The sequence below is a fragment of the Leopardus geoffroyi genome, chromosome A2 (genome assembly GCF_018350155.1).
Source record: "Leopardus geoffroyi isolate Oge1 chromosome A2, O.geoffroyi_Oge1_pat1.0, whole genome shotgun sequence".
Classification (NCBI taxonomy): domain Eukaryota; kingdom Metazoa; phylum Chordata; class Mammalia; order Carnivora; family Felidae; genus Leopardus; species Leopardus geoffroyi.
The window spans coordinates 74,482,698-74,505,356 of NC_059331.1; the positions used below are offsets into that span (position 1 = coordinate 74,482,698).

Genomic DNA, 22,659 nt, shown 5'->3' on the forward strand with positions numbered 1-22,659 from the left:
TGATCACTTCAAAACGAATTATCTAGAATTCACAGTCAAAATTATCATTTCAAAAGACTAGCACATTAACTGCTCTTTGAGAATTTCAGATTAATTTATAACTTCATAATTTGTAACTTTTCAGTATGTTTAAAGTAACCTTATCTTCCAAAGTTGTCCTGTTTTTTAAAAATTTTACCTAAAGGGGAGCCTGGGTGGTTCAGTTTCCTGCTTGAGATTCTCTCTGCCTCTCTCTCTGCCCCTCTTCTACTCACGCAAAATAAATAAACTTTAAAAAAAAAAAAAAAATCTTTAAAAAAATTAAAACTTTATCTACAACCTATTTTACCCACAGCCATATTGTCACTCCCTTAAAAGTGTATTTGTTACGTTTAAGCAATTTTTTTTCATTTATTTACTTCTGAGAGAGAGAGCACAAGTGGGGAGGGTCAGAGAGAGGAGGAGACAGAATCCGAAGCAGGCTCCAGGCTCTGAGCTGTCAGAGCTCGAACTCACAAACTGTGAGATCATGACCTGAGCCAAAGTTGGATGGTTAACCAACTCCCCATGTTTAAGCAATTTTTATCGGGGCGCCTGGGTGGCGCAGTCGGTTAAACGTCCGACTTCAGCCAGGTCACGATCTCGCGGTCCGTGAGTTCGAGCCCCGCGTCGGGCTCTGGGCTGATGGCTCAGAGCCTGGAGCCTGTTTCCGATTCTGTGTCTCCCTCTCTCTGACCCTCCCCCGTTCATGCTCTGTCTCTCTCTGTCCCAAAAAATAAATAAACGTTGAAAAAAAAATTAAAAAAAAAAAAAAAAAGAAAAAAAATAAGCAATTTTTATTTTATTTACCTTAATCATGTACCTTTATTTACACTTAATCATGAGTGCTCCACTAAACTGCCATCATTTAATGCAGCTTCTGCTGTAAGAGTTGGATGTACGGTGAGAAGTCTATGCAACCTCAATTACATTCTGGGACAAACATAATCACGTAACATTTTAGGGACGGCTGATGCCAGTCCAGTCTTTCTTATGCAACTCAATACGTTGGGGGAGAGTGAACAGCTTTAAAATGAAGACTAAAAGTGTGTAGGGAATCCAAGTTGGCCAAGTGGCTGCTGCAGAAATAACATGAGATGACAGGAGAATCTGAACTTTTTAAAAGTTTACTGGTTATACTAAATCTAGAACAAACTGTAAAATTCCAATTCACTTTCAGAAAACTCAGTTAAACCCAGAAACAAAGAACAAAAAAGCCGAGAAATGCAAAACGCATTCAATTGTTACCCCAAATATCTGTGATAATGGACAAATCTTATGATTACATAACATTTGCTAGAAAATCCAATTATATGCAAAAATGACCCAAAATCCCCAAATTAAAAGTCTGGTACCTAAAAACCCAAGAGTGAAATGAACATAAGCCCTAATGAACAAGCCCGGTAATAGGAGCCAACAGTCAGGAAATAATTACTACATTAACTAAAATAAAACACTTAAAGTCAGAATGTAAAAAGACAGTATCAATGCAACTTTCCATATCCTAAAATAAAAACAGTCAGTAATTCCATTAACTTCATGACTCAGTATTTTGGCTGCCAATTCCCACCTGTCCTAGGGACACAGACTAACCGAAAAAGAAAAAGTCTGCATAACCTTTACTTGCATAACACAATACGTATTTCTCAATCTTCTTTTGTAATACTGTAGCATCTTCAGATTTCATGTAAAGCCAAGAATCAGTCTCTGCCCAAGTCAGCTATCTCCCTCCTTCCCAATAAGGTCCTGAGTACTGAAAGTGGTATTTTGCTTAGTTTGTTTTCTTTTCATCATATTCTAATTATAGTACATTCTATGTTAAGTAGTTCTTGATAACCCTCCTGCTGGTGACTGGTTCACAGATGTGCACGCACAGAAGATTTGGGCCTACTGAGGCACTGATGACGGGCCCTAAGAGAGAAGCCTTCATGGACTTCAGAAATGCATGGGAAGGAGCGTCTGGGTGGCTCAGTCAAGCATCCAACGTCGGCTTAGGTCATGATGTCGCGGTTCATGAGTTTGAGCCCTATGTAGGGCTCTGTGCTGACAGCTCAGGCCTGGAGACTGCTTTAGATTCTGTGTCTCGGCTCTCACACTCTCTCTCTCACAAAAGTAAATAAAAGGAAGGAAGGAAGGAAGGAAGGAAGGAAGGAAGGAAGGAAGGAAGGAAGGAAGGAAGGAAGGAAGGAAGGAAAAGAAAAGAGAAGAAAAAAGAAAAGAAATGAAAAGAAAAGGAAAGAAAAGAGAAAAGAAAAAAGAAAAGAAAAAAGAAAAAAGAAAAAAGAAAGCAAGCCATGCGAAGCCAGGTTCTCCCCTCACCAGATATGAGTAACTGCCTCTTCAAGCCATCCTACTGTGAGAATAAAATAGACACTGCAGATGGCATAACTTGAGCCTTTGATGACATCCGAAAGCCACTGAATCAATTAACCCTAAAGCCTGCCCTATCTCTGGACCACTTTTTATGCAAGCTAATACATTCCCATTATGATTTAAACCATTTCAATTGAATTTTGTTGCTCTGCTGAAATCACTCTGATAGAGTGATGAGTGTGATGGTTAATTTGATGTGTTACCCTGACTAGGCTACAGTGCCCAGCTGCTTGGTCAATACCAGTCCAGATGTTGTGTGAAGGTATTTTTAGATGAGATTAACACTCAAGTCAGTAGACTTTGAGGACAGATTACCTTCAATAATGTGCGTAGGCTTCATCCAACCATCTGAAGGCCTCAAGAGAAAAGACTGAGGTCCTTTTAAAGAAGAAATTCTGCCTCCAGAATGCTTTTGAACTCAAGTCTGCAACACAGACTCCTGCCAAAATTTCCAGCTTACTAGCCACTCTTAACAAATTTCAGACTTGCCAGCCTCAACAATTGTCTGACCCAATTCCTTAAAATAAATCTCTCTATATATTCATATATTCTATTGGTTTAATTTCTGAAGTAATAAACTTAATCGTTCTCCTTGAGCTTATTACACATTAACTGAACAAAAATGTTTTTTCAGTTTCAATGTGTTAATTGACAATAATAAACTGTACATATTTAGAAGATACAATTTAAGTAGTTTTTCACATAGGTATACACCTGTGAGACTGTGTCTACAATTAAGAAAATGAACACATCCATCAGCCCCAAAGGTTTCCTTGTGCTCCTAGACTGTATTTTTAATACAAAATATGGATTAAACTTTACCTATTCCTTTATAAACTTTTTCCGGTTCATAATATATAGAGTGAACAGTTTTCCTTATCATTGAACACAATTATAATGGCTACATAGTACTCCAAAGTAATAATACACCATAGTTCTGTTCAATCATCTTCTGATGTTAGACATATAAAGTTTTTTTTTTTTTTTTTAATGTTTATTTTTGAGATAGAGCTCAAGCAAGCAGGGGAGGGACAGAAAGAGAGGGAGACACAGAATCCGAAGCAGGCTCCATCCTGGCTCTGAGCTGTCAGCACAGAGCCCAACGCAGGGCTCAAACTCACAAGCTATGAGATCATGACCTGAGCCCAAGTTGGATGTTTAACCAACTGAGCCACCCAGGCAATTTAAGTTGTTAGACACTTAAATTAATTCTAATGTTTTGCTATTATAAGCCATACTGTGAACAACATTCTCATAGCTATATTTATATAAAGTCATGATTACTTCCTTCTATGTTTCTAAAAATAGAATTGCTGAGTTAAAGGACAATTATACTTTAAGAAATAATTATTGTAATATAATATCAACATTAAATACTTATACAACATGTAGTATGTGCTAGGTATCATACCATGCCCTTCCTCTATGAAAGCTGTACCAATTTTCAGTCTCAAGCATTACATGAATATACCTATGATTTCATACACTGAACAAGTTTTTTAAAAACTCCTGCTCTTCCCCAAATAAACCTCAACATAATTCCAGTCAAGTCTCCATTTTTAAGTTTTCACACTTCATGAACATCTAAATGTATAAAAATAAGATCTTTTCTTAAGGAGCACAGAGGAGGAGACCTTTCTGTACCAGAAATTAAAATGTAATATAAGATTACAATAATTAAAACAATGTATGATAGCAGGACACGCAAAAGGATCTATAAAACAGGAAAGCCCACAATATGTACAAACTTTATATACGATGAACATGACAGAACAGAGTAAGAAAGATTAAATATCCAAATGTTTTTAAAAACTCACATAGACATTTTTAAGAAACCAGAAAATAGAAATACCTAAAACCCAGCAATTGTACTACTAGGTATTTACCCAAAGAACACAAAGATACTAATTCAAAGGGATACACAGACCCTGATGTTTGTATCTACAACAGCCAAATTATGGAAATAGGCCAAATAAATCAGTCACAGAAAGACAAACACCACAAAATTTCATTCGTATGTAAATTTTATTTATTTTTTACTTTTATTTTTATTATGAAATTTATTGTCAAATTGGTTTCCATACAACACCCAGTGCTCATCCCAACAGGTGCCCTCCTCAATACCCATCACCCACCCTCCCCTCCCTCCCACCCCCCATCAGCCCTCAGTTTGTTCTCAGTTTTTAAGAGTCTCTTATGCTTTGGCTCCCTCCCTCTCTAACCTTTTTTTTTTCTTCCCCTCCCCCATGGTCATATGTAAAATTTAAATAAGAGAAAGAAAACAAACGAGCAAAGGGGTAGGGGGAGAGGGAAACCAAAACACAGACTATTAAACTACAGAGAACAAACTGATGGTTACCAGAGGGGAGGTGGATGGGGGGATGGGTTAAGTATGTGATGGGGATTAAGGAGTACAACAGCCGGTGTTGTATGGTAAGTGCTGAATCACTGTATTATACACCTGACACCAGTATTACGCTGCATTAACTAATTAGAATTTAAATAAAAACTTTAAAAATATGTAAACAGAAAACATTCTTACAATTTTCTAGGGGGCTAAGCCTTCCTAAGCGTGAGACAAATCACCTTCCTTCAAAAAAAAATCCCGCAAACTGACATATGACCACATATAAATTTCAGAATAACAAAGAACACAAGAAAAACAAAGGTGAGGGCAAACAATGGAAATGGGAAAAATTATCTATGCTATGTGAAACACATAAAACATTAATATGTATTTTAATAAATATTTCCAGTTAGTAAGCAAACATCAAACAAACGGGCAATTCACAGAAACGGCAAAAACCTGACAAATCTTTAACCTTTCATAGTTGATTTCCCTAATGCTGATGCTGCCCTAAATGGTTCTCTGCCACTTCCACCCTTCACCACCCACCTTGCCCCACTGCAGGATTTAACTGCTAAAGTTCTTCTATTAATGGCCACAGTATTCACAATGCAGATCACCCGCTTTTTAACTTCTCCCTCTACTCTCCATTTCAAACCGATACCATGGCTTCTGCAATTGGCATCTGTCTTACGTGTCTGTTGCTGAGTTTCATTCTTACGACCCCCCTTTCTCTGCCTGGGTTTGAGCTCACTTTTTAACTTCCGGTAAGGTTAACCAATCAAACACACCTAGTCATTATGTGACAACTTTTTCACTCTTGACAACTTTTACTATTAATAATTAAAGACTACTTGTAAGCTTTCAGAAAAAAGGTTGTTGTTTTTTTTTTTTTTTCCTAATTTCTGGGTCTGCTCTCCAAAACTTCACTGGAGGACTAAAACCATTTCTCCCAAACCTCCATCCTCTCCACCTAATTAAAACAATTACTATATTATTGATCTATTTCTACCCTCACAATCAACAGACTACCAACCTATAATAAACACAAACTTTATTGTGTTCTTGCTGTGTGCAATATTCTAAGTGTTTCGCATGAATTATTTCATCAAATGCAACAAACCTATGAATAATGAATTATTACTCCATCTTCCAGATGAGGAAACCAGAGATGGACGAAGCTCGGATTCAAACTATGTACTCTTAATCATTACACATATTTCTCATTACTTTTACTTTATAACATCTGCCCCAAAAGAACACTATTTCTTGTTCAGCTACTCAGGAAATATTGACAAGAGAAAGGCACTTCCCCTTTCCATTCCCATCTACTCCTTCCTGCCTTTCCCACAGATTCCTTTTCCCTTAAACTCCACAATCCCTTTGCCATAAATCATCTGATGGGCAACTAAACATTCTGATTTCTCTATGTTCTTTAAATTTTTAAGGGCACCTGGCTCTTGATCTCAAGGTCTTGAGTTCAGGACCCACCTTGGGCATAGAGCTTACCTAATCAAAAAAATAAATGAAAATAAACTCTAAATTTCCACACATTATGCTAACTCTGTATCTCCTTGTGATTCAGAAAGGAGTCATTTCCTAATTAAGATTTTACATTCTTTCCTTTAAAAGCATTATAGGCAAGGGACACTTGGGTAGCTCTGTCAGCTGAGCATCCAACTTCAGTTCAGCTCATGATCTCCTGGTTTGTGAGTTAGAGCCCCACATTGGGCTCACTGCTGTCAGCATGGAGCCTGCTTCGGATCCTCTGTCCCCTTCTCTCTCTGCCCATCCCCCACGCTCACACCCACGTGGACTCTCTCCTCCCCCCACTTTCTCTCTCCCCCTCCCCCATGCTCTCTCAAAAGTAAACATTTAAAAGAGTAAAAGCTTTATATGCTACATTTCATTAAATATAAATAAAACACTTTCCTATACCTTTTAACTGATTATGCAAAATTCACAATCATGAAATATTCATTTGGTTATTTTGGAACAGAATACAATCTGTTTTATAAATATTTTTCTCCTCGATTCAACTCTAACATTTACTGAGCACTAACATAAGAAACATGAGAGCAAGGAAACCAGATGTCTGGACAGTTTCTATATAAACTACTCAAAAGATGAACATTCTTACTATGTTACAAATATATTCAAAATTCAATTAAAAACACTAATACTCTAATTTTAAAAAATAGGCAAAGGACATAAACAGGTAATATATGTTAAGAAAATATATAAATGGCCTCTAAGAACAGGAAACTGTCCAATCTCCACAGTAATAAAAAGTAATTATTAAAAAGACAGGATACCATTTTTTACCTATCAAATTATCAAAGATCAAACAAAATCATTATAAATGCTGGTCAAAATACATGACAAGCTCTGTGCTATTTTTTCTGAAAAAAGTGAGTATTTTGATTCCTTGGCATTTGTATTTAATGTCAAGCACCATTTTTGGTCCTAACCTACCCTTCCAGTCTCTTCTAAACAAACCCACCCCATCCACCACACACACCTCTCCCTCTCAATCTACCCAGTATTTTCATCAGAACAAAGAATTCTGGGGTGCTGTTTGGATTTTTTTTTTTTTTTTTTTTTCAACGTTTATTTTTTTTTTTTGGGACAGAGAGAAACAGAGCATGAACGGGGGAGGGGCAGAGAGAGGGAGACACAGAATCAGAAACAGGCTCCAGGCTCTGAGCCATCAGCCCAGAGCCCGACGCGGGGCTCGAACTCACAGACCGCAAGATCGTGACCTGGCTGAAGTCGGACGCTTAACCGACTGCGCCACCCAGGCGCCCCATGGATTTTTTGTCTTAAATAACAGCTTCATTGAGATTTAATTCATATATCATACACTCACCCATTTAAAGTACACAATTCAATTGGTTTTAATGTATCCAGAGTTGTGCAACCACCACCACAATGAAATCACCTCAAAAAGAGCCTCATACCCATTAGCAGGTACTCCCCATTTTCAACACCTCCCCAAGTGTCTGGCAACCACCAATCTATTTTCTGTCTTTACAGATTTGCCTATTCTGGACATTTTATATAAACAGAATTATACAATACACAGTCTTTTTACCTGGCTTCTTTCACTTATTGTTTTTAAGGTCCATTCATGTTGTAAGATGTATCTGTACTTCATCTTTTTTTTTTTTTTTGATTTTTAAAAACTGTAGTAAAATGTATATAATATAAACCATTCATAACTATTTTTTAAGTGTACCGTTTAGGGGCAGCAAGTTCATTCACACTGTTGTGCAACCAATCAGCAGCACCCATTTCCAGAACTCTTTTCATCTTGCAAAAATGAAATTCTGTACCTATTGAACTGTGCCCATTCTTACCCGCCTCTACTCCCTGGTAACCACCATTTGACTTTCTGTCTCTATGGATCTGACTACCTCAGGTACTTCCTGAAAGTAAATTCATCTAGTATTTCGCTTTTGTGATGTTTATTTTACTTAGCATAATGTCCTTAAGGTCCATCCATGTTGTAGCTTGTGTCAGAATTTCCTTTTAAAGACTGAATGATATTTCATTGTATGTATATACCACATTTTGCTTGTCAATTCATCCATCGAAGAAGATTTAGATTGCTTCTGCCTTTTGGTTACTGTGAATAGTGCTATTAACAAAAGGTACAAATACCTCTTCAAGATGCTACTTTAGTTCTTATGAGTATATAACCAAAAGTGGAAATGCTGGACCATATGGTTGTTTTTAACTTTTCAAGGAATCATCATATCTTCCACAGCAGTTTTACCATTATACATCCCAACTGGCAAAGGCCAAGTATTCCAATTTCTCCACACCTTTGGCATCACTCGTTATTTTTCTGTTGTTTTCATTTTTGTTCTTTTGATAAGTCATTTTAATGGGTATGAATGGTAATTCATTGTCGTTTTAACGTGCATTTCTCTAATAGTGATGTTGAATGTCTTTTCATGTGTTTAAAATCCATTAAAGTCCTTTGGTTATTTTATTTTCATTGAGTTGGAGTTCTTTATATAAAATGAATATAAAACCTTATCAGATATGTGATTAGCAAATATCTTCTATATCCTGAGTTGCTTTTTTACTCTTATGTCCTTTGATGCCTAAAAAATTTTGATTTTGGGGGCGCCTGGGTAGCTCAGCCTGTAAAGTATGAGACTCTTGATCTCGGGGTCATGAGTTTGAGCCCCATGTTGGGGGTAGAATTTGCTAAAAAAATCAAATTTAATTTTGAGTAGCCCAACTTTTTCTTTTTCCTTTTTTTGTTCTGTGCTTTTGATATCCTACCCAAAAACCATCGCCAAACTCAATGTAGTCAAGTTCTCCCCTATGTTTTCTTATAGAAGTATTCTAGTTCTAGCTCATACATTTGGGTCTTTGATCCATTTTGAGCTGGTTTTAAGTTCTTTTTGAGAGAGAGAGAGAGAGAGAGAGAGAGAGAGAGAGAACATAAACAGGCAAAAGGCAGAGAAAGAGAGACATACACACAAATCCTACAGCAAGCTCCAGGCTCTGAGCTGTCAGCACAGAGCCCAACACGGGGCTCATACCACCAGATCATAACCTGAGCCAAAGTTGGATGCTTAACCAACTGAGCCATTCAGGCACCCCTGTTTTTTGTTTTGTATTTTCTCTTAAGTGATCCTCAGTCTGACTTTTTTTTAAAGTTTACTTCATTTTGAAGGAGAGAGACAGAGAGAAACCATGCAAGTGGGGAAGAGGTACAGAAGGACAGAGAGAATCCCAAGCAAGCTCCACACCCAGCACGGAGCCCAAAGCAGGGATGGATCTTATAACCATGGGATCATAACTTGAGCCGAAATCAAGATTTGGATGCTTAACTGGCTGAGCCACCCAGGCACCCTGATGTTTTATTTCTATTTTTTTAGTTTTTTTAATTTAAAAAAATGTTTATTTTTGAGAGAGAGAGAGAGAGAGAGAGCGAGCACGAGCAGGGGAGGGGCAGAGAGAGGGGGAGGCACAGGATCTGAAGCAGGCTCCAGGCTCTGAGCAGTCAGCACAGAGTTCAATGCAGGGCTCAAACTCACAAACCGTGAGATCATGACCTGAGCCGAAGTTGGACACTTAACTGACTGAGCCACTCAGGTGCCCCTCAAGGTTTTATTTTTAACACAGTATTAGGTTAAGAGTCCAACTTCATGGTTTCACATATAGATATCCAACTTTTTCAACACGAATTGTTGAAAAAACTGTCTTCCTCTGTATTAGTACCCTTGTCTAAAATCACGTGCCCATATATGCCAGGGTTTATTTCTGGGCTCTGAATTCTGTTCCACTGGTGCATATGTCTTGTCTTTATGCCAGTACTACAGTCTGATTACTGTAGTTTATGATAAGTGTTGAAACTGGGAAGTGTGAGACCTCCAACTTTGTTCTTGTTTCAAGTTTGCTTTGGTTATTTGAGGGTCCCGTGAGATTCCAAATAAATTTCAGGATGAACTTTTCCAATCTGCCACAACCATTGTTGGGATTTTCATTAGAATTGCATTAAATCTGTAGATTACTCTGGGTAGTACTGATATCTTAACAATATTAAGTCTTCTAATCCAGGAACACCAATATCTTTAATTTATGGTGTCTAACTTCTTTCAGCAACGTTTTATAATTTTCGATATACAAATATTTCATCTCCCTGGTTAATTTATTCCTATTTTATTCTTTTTGATGCTATTGCAAATGAAATCATTTTCTTTTCCTTTTCAGATTTTTGCTGTTAGAATACAGAAACTCATCTTTTTTGCACATTGATTTTGTACCTTGCGATTTGCTGAATTTATTTATTAATTCTAATATTTTGTTTGGTAGAATCTTTAGGACTTTCTACATATAAGATCATGTTGTCTATGAATAAAGATAATTTTATTTCTCCTTTTCCAACTTTGATATATTTATTTCTTTTTCTTGCTTAACTGCTTCCAGCACTATACTGAATAGAAGTGACAAAAGTGAGTATCCTTGTCTCACCCTGATTATAAAATAAAAGCTTTTCATCTTTCACTACAGAATATGATGGTAGCTGTGTACTTTTCATATATGGGCCTTTAATACGTTTGACATAGTTTCCTTCTAATCCTAGTTTGTTGAGTGTCGTTATCATGAAAGAATGTTGAATTCTGTCAAATGTTTATTCTGTATCTAGAGAGATGATCATGTAAATTTTTTTCTTCATTGTGTTAATGTAGTGTATTACAGTGACTAATCTTCATAGGCTGAACTATCTTTGCATTCCAGGAATAAATCTCACTTGGTCATAGTGTATAATCCTCTTAATATACTGCTGAATCCAGTTTGCTAGTATTTTCTTTTTTTTTTTTTTTTTTTAATTTTTTTTTCAACGTTTATTTATTTTTGGGACAGAGAGAGACAGAGCATGAACGGGGGAGGGGCAGAGAGAGAGGGAGACACAGAATCGGAAACAGGCTCCAGGCTCTGAGCCATCAGCCCAGGGCCCGACGCGGGGCTCGAACTCACGGACCGCGAGATCGTGACCTGGCTGAAGTCGGGACGCTTAACCGACTGCGCCACCCAGGCGCCCCGCTAGTATTTTCTAAGGATTTCTGTATAAATATATCTCTGAAATATTGGTCTATAGTTTTCTTATACTGTCTTTGCCTGGTTTTGGTATCAGGATAATGATGTCCTTACAGAATGATTTTGAAAGTGTTTCTCCTTTTTATTTTTTTTTAATGTTTATGTATTTTGAAAGAGAGAGAGGGAGAGAGTGACCGTGCAAGCAAGGGAAGGGCATAGAGAGGAAGAGGGAATCCCAAGCAGGCTCCAAGCTGTCAGCTCCAAACCCAATGCAGGGCTCAATTCCACGAACCATGAGATCATGACCCAAACAGAAATCAAGAGTCAGATGCTTAACCAACTGAGCCACCCGGGCGCCCCAAAAAGTGTTTCTTCGTGATCAGTTTTTTTGGAAAGTTTTGGAGAGGACTGATGTTAATTCTTCAAATGACTGGTAGAATTCACTGTGAAAGCATCTGGTCCTAAGCTTTTTAGATGTCATTGTTGAAGTTTTTGTTACAGATTCATTTCCTTACAGTTATAGGTCTGTTCAGATTTTCTATTTCTTCATAATTCTTGGAGGTCGTACATTTCTATGAATATTTCCATTTTATCCAGGTTATCAAATTTGTTGGTCTAAGTTCTTCATTCTCTTTTATGGTATAATACTATTGCACTGCATGGGTGTACCAGATTTTGTTTATTCACCAATTGATAGACATATTCATCAACTGATGTTGGCATTTTCCGGCCATTACGAATGATCCTATGAACATTAGTTTACAAGTTTCTGTGTGGATATATCTTTTTATTTTTCTTGGATATGTCCCAAAAGTTGAAGTTCTATAGCTCATAACTCTTACGTTTAATATTCTGAAAAAGATGCAGATTGCTTTCCAAGGTGGTTGTACCATTTTACAACCCCACCAGTAATGTATGAGTCTCCCACCAGTAATGTCTGAATCTTCCAATCTCTCCACATCTTCTCCAATACATGTCAATATCTATCCTCTTTCTTATGGCCATCCTATAGTGCATATGAAGTGGCATCTCACTCTAATTTTGATTTGCATTTCCCTGATGGCTATGATATTGAACATCTTTTCATGTGCTTATTGGTCATTTGCCTATGTTTTTTTTTTTAAACTTTTTAAATCTTTATTTATTTTTGAGAGAGAAAGAGACACAGAGTATGAGTGGGAGACAGGCAGACACAGAATCCGAAGCAGGTTCCAGGCTCTGAGCTGTCAGCACAGAGCCTGATGCGGGGCTTGAACTCACAAACTGAGAGATCATGACCTGAGCCAAAGTCAGATGCTGAATCGACTGAGCCACCCAGGTGCCCCTATTTGCCTATCTTCTTTGGAAAAATGTTTATTCAGATCCTTTGTATGTTTAAACAGGTTGTCTTTTTGTCATTTGGTTGTAAGAGTTCTTTATACATTCTAGATACAAGTTCCTTATCAGATAGATGCTATACAAATATTTTCTCCCATTCTATGAGTTGTCTTTTCACTTGTTCTCAGTAGTGTCCCCTAGAGCACAAAAGTTTCTAATTTTGACAAAGTCCAATATATCTACTTTCTTCTACTGCTTCTGCTTTTGGTGTCTTAAGAAGGCTTTAGCTAACTCAAGGCCATGAAGATTTACTGCTATATTTTCTTCTAAGAGTTTTAAGGTTTTAGGTCTTATATTTAAGTCACTGAACCATTTTGAGTTAATTATTACATATGGTATGAATAAAAGGCCCAATTTCATTCTTTTTCATATCCACTTGAGCCAGCACTGATTACTAAAAAGGCTATTCTTTTCCACTGAATGGTCTTGGTATCATCATTGAAAAATGAAATGACCAAAAATGTGAGTGTTTATTTCTAGACTTCCAAACCTATTCTACGGATCTATATATTTATCCGAAAGCCAGTACCACACAGTCTTGATCACTCTAAGTTTTATAGTAATATTTGAAATCAGGAAATGTGAGTTCTTCTGTTAAAATTTTTTTTTAATGTTTATTTTTGAGAGAGAGAGAGAGAGAGAGAGAGAGAGAGAGAGAGAGACAGAGCGTAAGTGGGGAAGGGGCAGAGAGACAGAGGGAGACACAGAATCCAAAGCAGGCTCCAGGCTCTGAGCTGTCAGCACACAGCCCAACACAGGGCTCGAACTCATGAACTGTGAGGTCATGACTTGAGCTGAAGTCAGACACTTTAACCAACTGAGCCCCCAGACACCCCAGTTCTTCTGTTTAAAGATATTTTGATATTTTTTGACTGTTTTACCTCTCTTGAATTTTCATATGTTCTTTCTCTTTCTCTTTCTTTCTTTCTTTCTTTCAAAAGTGTGAGCAGGGTAGAGGGGCAGAGGGAGAGGCAGAAGGAGAGAAAGAAGGAGAGAAAGAGGGAGAGAGAGAGATTCTGAAGCAGACTCCATGCTCAATGCAGAGTGACAAGAGGCTCGAACTCATAACCCTGGGATCATGATCTGAGCCGAAACCAAGAGTGAGACACTCAACCGAATGAGTCACCCAGTTGCCCCTCCATATGTACTTTAAAATCAGCTCGTCAGTTTCTGAAAAGGAGCCAGCCAGGATAGGGACTGCAATAAACATACAAATCAATTTACCATCTTAGTAATATTAAGTCAACAGATCCATGAACAAGGAACGTCTTTCCATTTATTTAGGTCTTATTTTTTTTCAGTGATGTTTTATAGTTTTCAGTGTACAAGACTTTTACATTTTTTTTTGTTCATTTATTCCTAGATATTTTATTCCTCTTAGGGCTATTACAATGAAACTTTTCTTAATTTCACTTTGGACTGTTCGTTGTTAATATACAGAAATACAACAGTTTTTTGTGTATTGATCTTGCATTCTGCCACCTCAATGAACTCATTTATGAGTTCTGAGTTTTTTAGTGGATTCTATAGGATTCTCTATGAAGAGAGAGTATGTGTGTACGTACGTACATACACACACACACACACACACACACACCATGCACACATTAGAGATAGTATTATTTCTTCCTTTCTAATCTGTTTATCTTTTATTTAATTTTCTTGCCTAACTGCCTTGGCAATGCTGAATAGAAGTGGTAAGAACAGACATCTTGTTTTTCATAGATGTCCTTCATCAGGTTGAGACAGTTACCTTCTTTTCCTAGTCTGTTCTATTCCTGCTTTATAAATTGGCACAGCCTTTCTGAAAAACTTGGTGACATGTGTCAAGAAATCTCAAAGTTCAAATCCACTGACCTAGTAATCCAATTTGTATTAATCTATTTAAGGGAACAATCAGAGGTGAATAAAAGTTTTATGTACAAAGTCACTAAAACAGAAGGAAATCTGGCTCCAGTGTCTAGAACTGCGTATGACATGCAATGCAAATGCAAGGGAGCACCATGTGAAATCAGAAATCATAGCAGTGACATATGAGACTTTTTCCCTCAACCGTATGGTGACACTTTGCCACAAACATTTACTATAGAATATTGTTTTTTGCTGATTTTTAAGAAAATTCCAAATTAAAAGATTACACAAATTCCATTATTAAATAAGTACTAATACTCAAACTATTATAGCTTAATTTGAATATAGTAATTACAATTACAGCTTTTGGCTGTCCAGCATATCATATTATTTTTAAGTACCAATACTATTTTGTTGGAATGATACCATTATTTCAGTATTTAGGTTTTTTTTTTAACCTGAATACAAAATGTTTACATTTTGAGATGGAGATCAAAGACTGTAGTTTTTGTTTTATAGTGCATATAATTGCAAAAACAAAGTCTTCTCTGCCCAGAGAATTATAAACTGCTTTAAATTTTTAATTGAATATTATTACATTCAGTCAGAAAGTATCTTTCCATAAATTCATAATCCTCAGTGGGAGCAAGAAAATAAAGCAAAACTTTTGTTGCAAAATAGTTCATACTTTAGTTCAAAAATTTGAGGAACGGTGAAATATGAACACCAGAGTACTGAAATTAATACAAATAATTATATCCCACTCTCCTTTCATACTTGAAACTGCAAATCTAGAAGTACAAGAAATATTTTCCTTGAAACAAAAACTACCCTTTGCTAACACCTAAAGATTGAAAAACACACAAAAAGGTTCAAAGATTCCCCTCAGTTATTAAAAAGATGAGACTGCCTGAAGATAAAGAAAATTAAGAAAAAAATTTAGAATTAGTTTAGCCTCCCTCCATTTCCCCAGATTACTTCAGAAAAAGCTCATTCAGCATCTCTAAGATTTTGCACAAAAATCCACCTATGACTTATGGAAACCACTTAACCCTGTTTTCTTAAGGAAGCAGAGCCAAGTGCTTTGTGCTATGGCTTCTGTTGTAATAATGCAAATCTTTATATATATTTGTTTTTATTTTATTTATATTTATTGATTTTATTTATATTACTTATTATAATATATTTACACTATATATTTATATATATTGTTTTTACTATGTTTTTATATTTTTTTAAGTTTTTACTTTTTAAAATTTTTTTAAATTTATTTATTTTGAGAGAGAGAGAGAGAAAGAACTAATGGTGGGAGGGGAAGGAATAGAGAGACACAGAGAGAGACAGAGAGACAGAGACAGAGAATATTCCATGCAGGCTCTGTAGCCTTAGCACAGAGACCAACACAGGGTTGGAACTCACGAACCATGACATCATGACCTGAGCCAAAGTCAAGAGTCAAAGGCTTAACCTACTGAACCACTCAGACACCCCAAAAGAGAGAATCTTAAGCAGACTCTACACTCAAAGCGGAGGCCAACTTTGCGCTTGATCTCACAACCCTGGGATCATGACCTGAGCTGAAACCAAAAGTCCAACACTCAACAGACTGAGCCACTCAGGCACAAAGTTTATATTATTATGTTAGCAATTTTACTTGATTTTTGTGTTGTTTACAATTTTCAAATTTAAATTACTGTTAAGTATTTGGTTTTACTTTGTTGTTTTAGTTTCATCAATTCTAATATAAAACATTAAATCAAAGTTTCCATACTGTCTTTCTGCTCCAGGACAGCAATCACAATTGGAATAATGGTACACAGCTAACATGATCAGGATTAGAACCCAAAGACTTCAGATCTAGTTCCCTTTTCACCAAATCAGTCTGCATCATCGTGGTTCTCACCAGAAAGAATAGATTCATGGGGCACCTGGGTGGCTCAGTCAGTTGAGCATCCAACTCTTGATTTTGGCTCAAGTCATGATCCTAGAGTTGTAGGATCGAGCCCTACATTGGGCTCTGCTCTGAGTGTAGAGCCTGCTTAAGATTCTCCCTCTTTCTCTCTCTCTCTCCCTCTGCCCCTCTCCCCTGCTCACACACTGTCTCTTTCTAAAATAAAACAAACCAAATTTAATAGATTCATTGAAAAAGGATTACATATCACCTCACACCTATTAGAATAGCTATTATCAAAAAAGACAAGAAATAAGCGTTGGCGAGGAGTACAGGGTACCCTCATGCACTGTTGGTGGGAATGTAAAATGGTGCAGCCATTATGGAAAACAGTATAGAAGTGCCTCAAAAAATTAAAAGTAGAACTACCATATGATTCAGCAATTCCACTTCTGGTTATTTATTCAAAAGAAATAAAAATCTAACTCAAAAAGATGCATGTACCCCCATGCAACATTACTTACAACAGCCAAGACATGGAAACAACCTAAGTGTCTATCAAAAGATGACTGAATAAATAAAATGTAGCATAACTATATGGTATAATATAATTCAGCCATAAAAAAGAAGGAAATCTTGCCATTTGCAACAATGTGGATGGACCCTGAGGGTTTTGTGCCCTGAAGTCAAACAGAGAAAGACAAATATCATATGATCTCACTTACATGTGAAATTTAAAACAAAAACAAGAACACAAAAAACCCCAAACTCATAGATAATCTAAAGAACAGACTGGTGGTTGCCAGAGGCAGGGGACAAGAGGTGGGCAAAATGGGTGAAGGGGATCAAAAGATAGAAATTTCCAATTATAAAATAAATGTGTGCATGAGGGTGTAATACACAGTATGGTGACTACGGTTAATAATACTGTATTGTATATTTGAAAGTTACCAAGACAGTAGATCTTAAAAGTTCTCATCACGGGGTACCTAGGTGGCTCTGTCGGTTAAGCATCCAGCTCTTGATTTCAGCTCAGGTCATGATCTCAGAGTTGTGAGATCATGCCCGGTGCTGGGCTCCATGCTTGCATGGAGCCTGCTTAAGATTCTCTCTCACCCACTCCCTCTGCTCCTCTCTGACTCATGCTCACTCCAGCTCATGTGCACTCTCAAAAAAAAAAAAAAAAGTTCTCATCGCGAGAAAAAAAATGTAACTGTGTAGTGATGAATGTTAACTGGATTTATCACGGTGCTCATTTCACAATATATGTAATACCAAATCATTATACTGTTAAAACTAATACAATGTTATATCAATTTTATCTCAATAAAATAAATAATTCTGAAAGAGGATTATGTTTTAAATTCCATACTCCTTGACATACTGTAGTATATTTAATAGCTGGCATCTAAATGTAACTTCCCCACAGTAAAACATATTATGTATCATGATTCCAACAATTACAAACAGGATTATGGTGGGGGAAAAGATGAGGAAGCAAATAGAGGAAAATCTATGGTTTGTAAAATATGGTGCTAGACATTGTGGGAGAGAAAACACAAAGCAAAAAACAAAGGACTGAGGAAACTTATAATCCAGTAAGGAAAATAAATAAGGACCATAAATATGATACAAGGAAAATTCTGACTACTGTATTCTTTTAAAAAGTATTGGGGCGCCTGGGTGGCTCAGTCAGTTGAGCGTCCGACTTCGGCTCAGGTCATGATCTCATAGCTTGTGAGTTCGAGCCCTGCGTCGGGCTCTGGGCTGACAGCTCAGAGCCTGGTGCCTGCTTAGGATTCTGTGTGTCTCTCTCTCTGCCCCTAACCTACTCACATTCTGTCTCTGTCTCTCTCAAAAATAAATAAACATTAAAAAAAAATTAAAACAAAAAAAGTATTAAAGTATGAACAGGCTATAGTAAGCAGAATTTAATTACCAATCCAGCAATTAGTTATTCAGTACCTTCTATGGCCTAGTCACTGAGCTAGGTAAGGGTTATAATAATGAATAAAACAGGTATGGTTCCCATTCTCATATGGAGATACAAGTAAATAACAAATCAGTAGTTATTCTGGAAAAAGTTATGAAGAAAAAAACTAAGGCTTTTAAATTGCCTGTGTCTCCATTCAGTTGAAAGTGGTCCATCCGGTTAGGCTTCACTGATGAATAAGTAACATTCAGTCTGTGACCCAGAGGATGAGAAAACAGTCTTTCAAATTGTGTGTGCAAACGTGTGTGCATGCGTGCATGCATGCGTGTGTTGAGGGTAGAGAGGTTTAAGCCCAGGGAAGCAGCATATGTAAAGACTTTAAGGCAGCGAAGTGCATTGGCATATGTGACCTATATGACTGAAGCTTGGTGGACAATCAGAAAAATGGCAGAGATGGGGTTAAAGAAATAGGCAGGGATATGATCCCACAAATCAAAGCAGCAGGAGGTTCAGGGTATGTTGGAGGAAGAACAAATATATTAATTTTGGCTATAGTATGACATTAATGAAAAATATTTACATACAACCCTGATATATAAGATCTTAATTTAATCCTTACTACACAGTAAGAAAAATAATGTTTCCTTTAATGGATGAAGAGATCACAAGGGCTCAGATGGGCTAAAGATCTTGCAAATAAGGTTGCACTGCTCGTAAGCAAAGTCACAAATCTCAGACATTCCAACACAAGTCAAACCAGTATCCTTTCTACTACACAATAAGAAATGATGAAAAATATAAACTGGATTAAAATGAAGCTAAGGAATATTGGTGTTATTATGGACAACAACTAATGAAAGTGGTATCAATTAAAAAGATGATTCTAGGGGCTTAGCTGCTCAGTCGGTTAAGCGTCCAACTTCAGTTCAGATCATGCTCTCATGGTTCACAAGTTCAAGCCCTGCATCGGGCTCTGTGCTGACAACTCAGAGCCTGGAGCCTGTTTCAGATTCTGTGTCTCCCTCTCTCTCTGCCCGTCCCCCGCTCAACGTTCTGTTGGTCTGTCTCTCTCAACAATAAATAAACATTTAAAAAATTAAAAAAAAAAATTCAAATTTTCTACATAGTGCATACAGAATACTTTGAGAAGTTCCTTTCTACAAAATAACTATTATGTATTAAGTCACTCATTTTTTATACTGTTCCCCAGAAGACTAAGATTGTGTGTGTGTGTGTGTGTGTGTGTGTGTGTGTGTGTGTGTGTGTACAGTTGCGGATGGGAGGGGGTTAAGTACCATGTTCAATCAGAACACCTATTTTAATCTATCTTATCTTAGATTTGAAAAAGAATTTTGCTCTTTGAAAACCACAGGTTATAATGAAGTCAACTTTGGTTCCAAAATCTTAAAGATCCTAAAACCTACTGGAAGTAGAGCCTTTTACCTACCATATGCCTTATGATAACTACTTTAATGAGCATGCTAATTTCTTTTTAGTTTTTCTGCTAAAAGCATATACCACTATAATTCATTAAAGGCAATTTCAGGTAAGATTTTGCCTCCACACGTTCAGAAGTAACATAAATGCCTACCATAAAGTTTCCTTATATGTTAAGGCATTAAACCATTTTAAAAATGTAAGATAAGCATATAGTCTATACTACTATAAACTATTTCTCAATAACTAAAAAATGAAGATTAAAAATTATACATTGATGCTCCAAAAAACTACTACTACTAAATATGTGTAATACTGATAAATATGTTTTGTTTCTTAGGGGACTCAAATATCACTAAAGTAAATAAATAATTCTTCAACTCAACTACATCTAAAAACAGAGTATGATATTAATGCAATAGTTTTATGTACCTAGTAATTACTCATATAGTCAATACCTATGACAAAATCTGCAAGTTAGCAACATCATGCGTATGCAGAACTGGTTATGTAAATATGCACACATACCTTTATCCTTCTTAAAATCCAAAGCATCTTCTTTATCAGTCACTATTTCCTTCATATTGATAATACTCTGGTGGGTAAGCTGCCGGAGAATTTTAATTTCTCGAATTGCTGTAATTGGAAAGCCTTCCTTTTCATTATCTAGACGTACTTTCTTTAAGGCTACCATTTCTCCTATAAAAATTAAGTAAAATCAAGTTAGCAGCTGACAAAACCAAATGACATTTTTCTTAATTTTAACTTTATTTTAATTCAAAATTTCTGTGCCTACCTCTTACTACTCACAAAATATATTTTAGCTTTCAAAGTACCAATGATAATGTTCATAGCTCAAGAAATTAAGTCTCTAGTTAAATTATCCAAACTGTGGAATACTATATAACTGTTAAAAAGGATGGGGGTAGGTCCATAAGTATGGTTACTGTATGCTCTGTACGATATATTAAATGAAAAAAGCAAGATGATGAACAGTAGCTGCATTACACTACCATTTTTAAAAAGTGAAGGAGGGGATGGAATGCCTGGATGGCTCAGTTGGTTAATTGTCCAGCTTGATTCCATCTCAGGTCATGATCTCATGCTCTTGAAATCAAGTTCTGCTTTGGGCTCCACACTGAGCACAGAGCCTGCTGAAGATTCTCCCTTTTCCTATACCACCACCCCTTGGCTCATGCTCTCTCTCCCTCAAAAAAAAAAAAAAAAAAAAAAAAAGTAGAGAGGAGGTTAAATTTATATAATATGCTTATACATGCATAAAATCTCTCAACAGATGAGAAGATTCTATACAGTAAGCAGGTGACAAAATGTGCTCGGACATATTAACTTGTCCAAAGCTGCCCAGCCCAGCAGTGAGACATGGATTCAAAATCTGTTTTAGCTATCTCAAAAGTATGTGCTCTTCCCACTACACTAAACGACTTTATAATTCAGATATGAATGAGTACTGTCTCAGATAAGATCTCACTATTAAAAGAACACACACACACAAATCCTATAAGTAAAAGTTCACTATAATAAAGGTTTGTTGGGGCGCCTGGGTGGCTCAGTTGGTTAAGTGTCTAACTGCAGCTCAGGTCATGATCTCAGTTTGTGAGTTCGAGCCCCACATAGGGCTCTATGCTGACAGCTCAGAGCCTGAAGCCTGCTTCAGATTCTGTGTCTCCCTCTCTCTGCCCCTCCCCAACTCATGCTGTCTCTCTCAAAAATAAATAAATGTTAAAAAAAAAAAAAAATTAGAAAAAAAGGTTTGTTCATTCTACTTCTTTGGAGAAAAAAGGAATTCTGTATTTACAAATTTTCCAAAAGAAGGATGTTTATCCTTTTAATCATTAAAACTTATTTAATTCTTTTTGATGGAAGTCTAAAATAAAGTATGATTCCTTATTTGTTAAACAGCTTTTAAAAGCTACAATTTAATCTCTTTTTGATAATGCAGAATCACCAGTATAAATAGTATTACTGTATGCCGTAACCGTGTTCCAGAGTTTCCAGGCATAAGGTAGTCTAGTCTCCCCTATACTAAATGGCTTCACATAGCTATGCTATTTTAATCTATTGGTTTATTTCAACAAGGAATTATAAGTAAAGATTAAACACTGGCTCTAAGAGTTATTAGTAAAATATGTAGCCTCTGCACAGTTACTTTTTACTGGCTGCAAAACCTATGAAACTGTCTCACAGGTTCCTGATTACGTTCTAAAAGATTAAGCTGCCAAATATGGCCTCCAAAGGGTAACTCTGACAGAAAAAAAGAATATTTTGCTAAAAGAAAAAGTGTTGCATAAGGCTTAATACAACAAAATTTACTACTAAGGCTAATTAAGGTCAAGATACTTTTTTTCCCCGATTACTAACAATGTAAGAATTTATTCACAAAGAAATCTAAATCCCACCATGCTACACATCACAAATACTAAAAAACCACTTTAAAAGACACAAATTAAGTACATTCAATAGATCCAAAGATCCACAGTATTTGGCATACTTACCAGTGTCTTTATCCCTGGCCTTGTAAACTTGTCCATAGGTACCTTCTCCAATAATTCCGATGATATCAAATTTATCCACGCAGCGTTTTCCCCAGTCAATATCTTTTTCTTTGATTTCACCATAGCGAGGCCCACATATTCTATCAAATATAGTTCTTAAGTTTTTATATACAATCAAGCAAGTTGAATAAACTGTTTAATATTTAATATCCACCCTCTCCCAAAAAGTGTTATAAATTATCATGAAAGTCAAGGCATCATTTCTCCATGCTGACTCTTCTTCTATAGACTAACAAACTGGAAAAAGAACTAAGGCTTATATGAAGAACTTCCAGATTAATAAAATGTAATTTTTCAA

At 36.4% G+C, this 22,659-nt stretch overlaps 1 protein-coding gene across 4 annotated transcripts in view; it reads right to left on the reverse strand.

Moving 5' to 3' along the window:
* CDK13 (cyclin dependent kinase 13) overlaps positions 1-22,659 on the reverse strand; it is a 129,975-nt gene that overhangs the window by 70,280 nt on the left and 37,036 nt on the right. For all 4 annotated transcript variants that reach the window (XM_045494356.1, XM_045494354.1, XM_045494355.1 and 1 more), the window contains exons 4-5: positions 22,302-22,441; positions 20,317-20,487 (exon numbers count right to left, since the gene is read on the reverse strand). In XM_045494356.1, the coding sequence (XP_045350312.1) occupies positions 20,317-20,487; positions 22,302-22,441 (311 nt within the window). The remainder of the gene's footprint in view (positions 1-20,316; positions 20,488-22,301; positions 22,442-22,659) is intronic.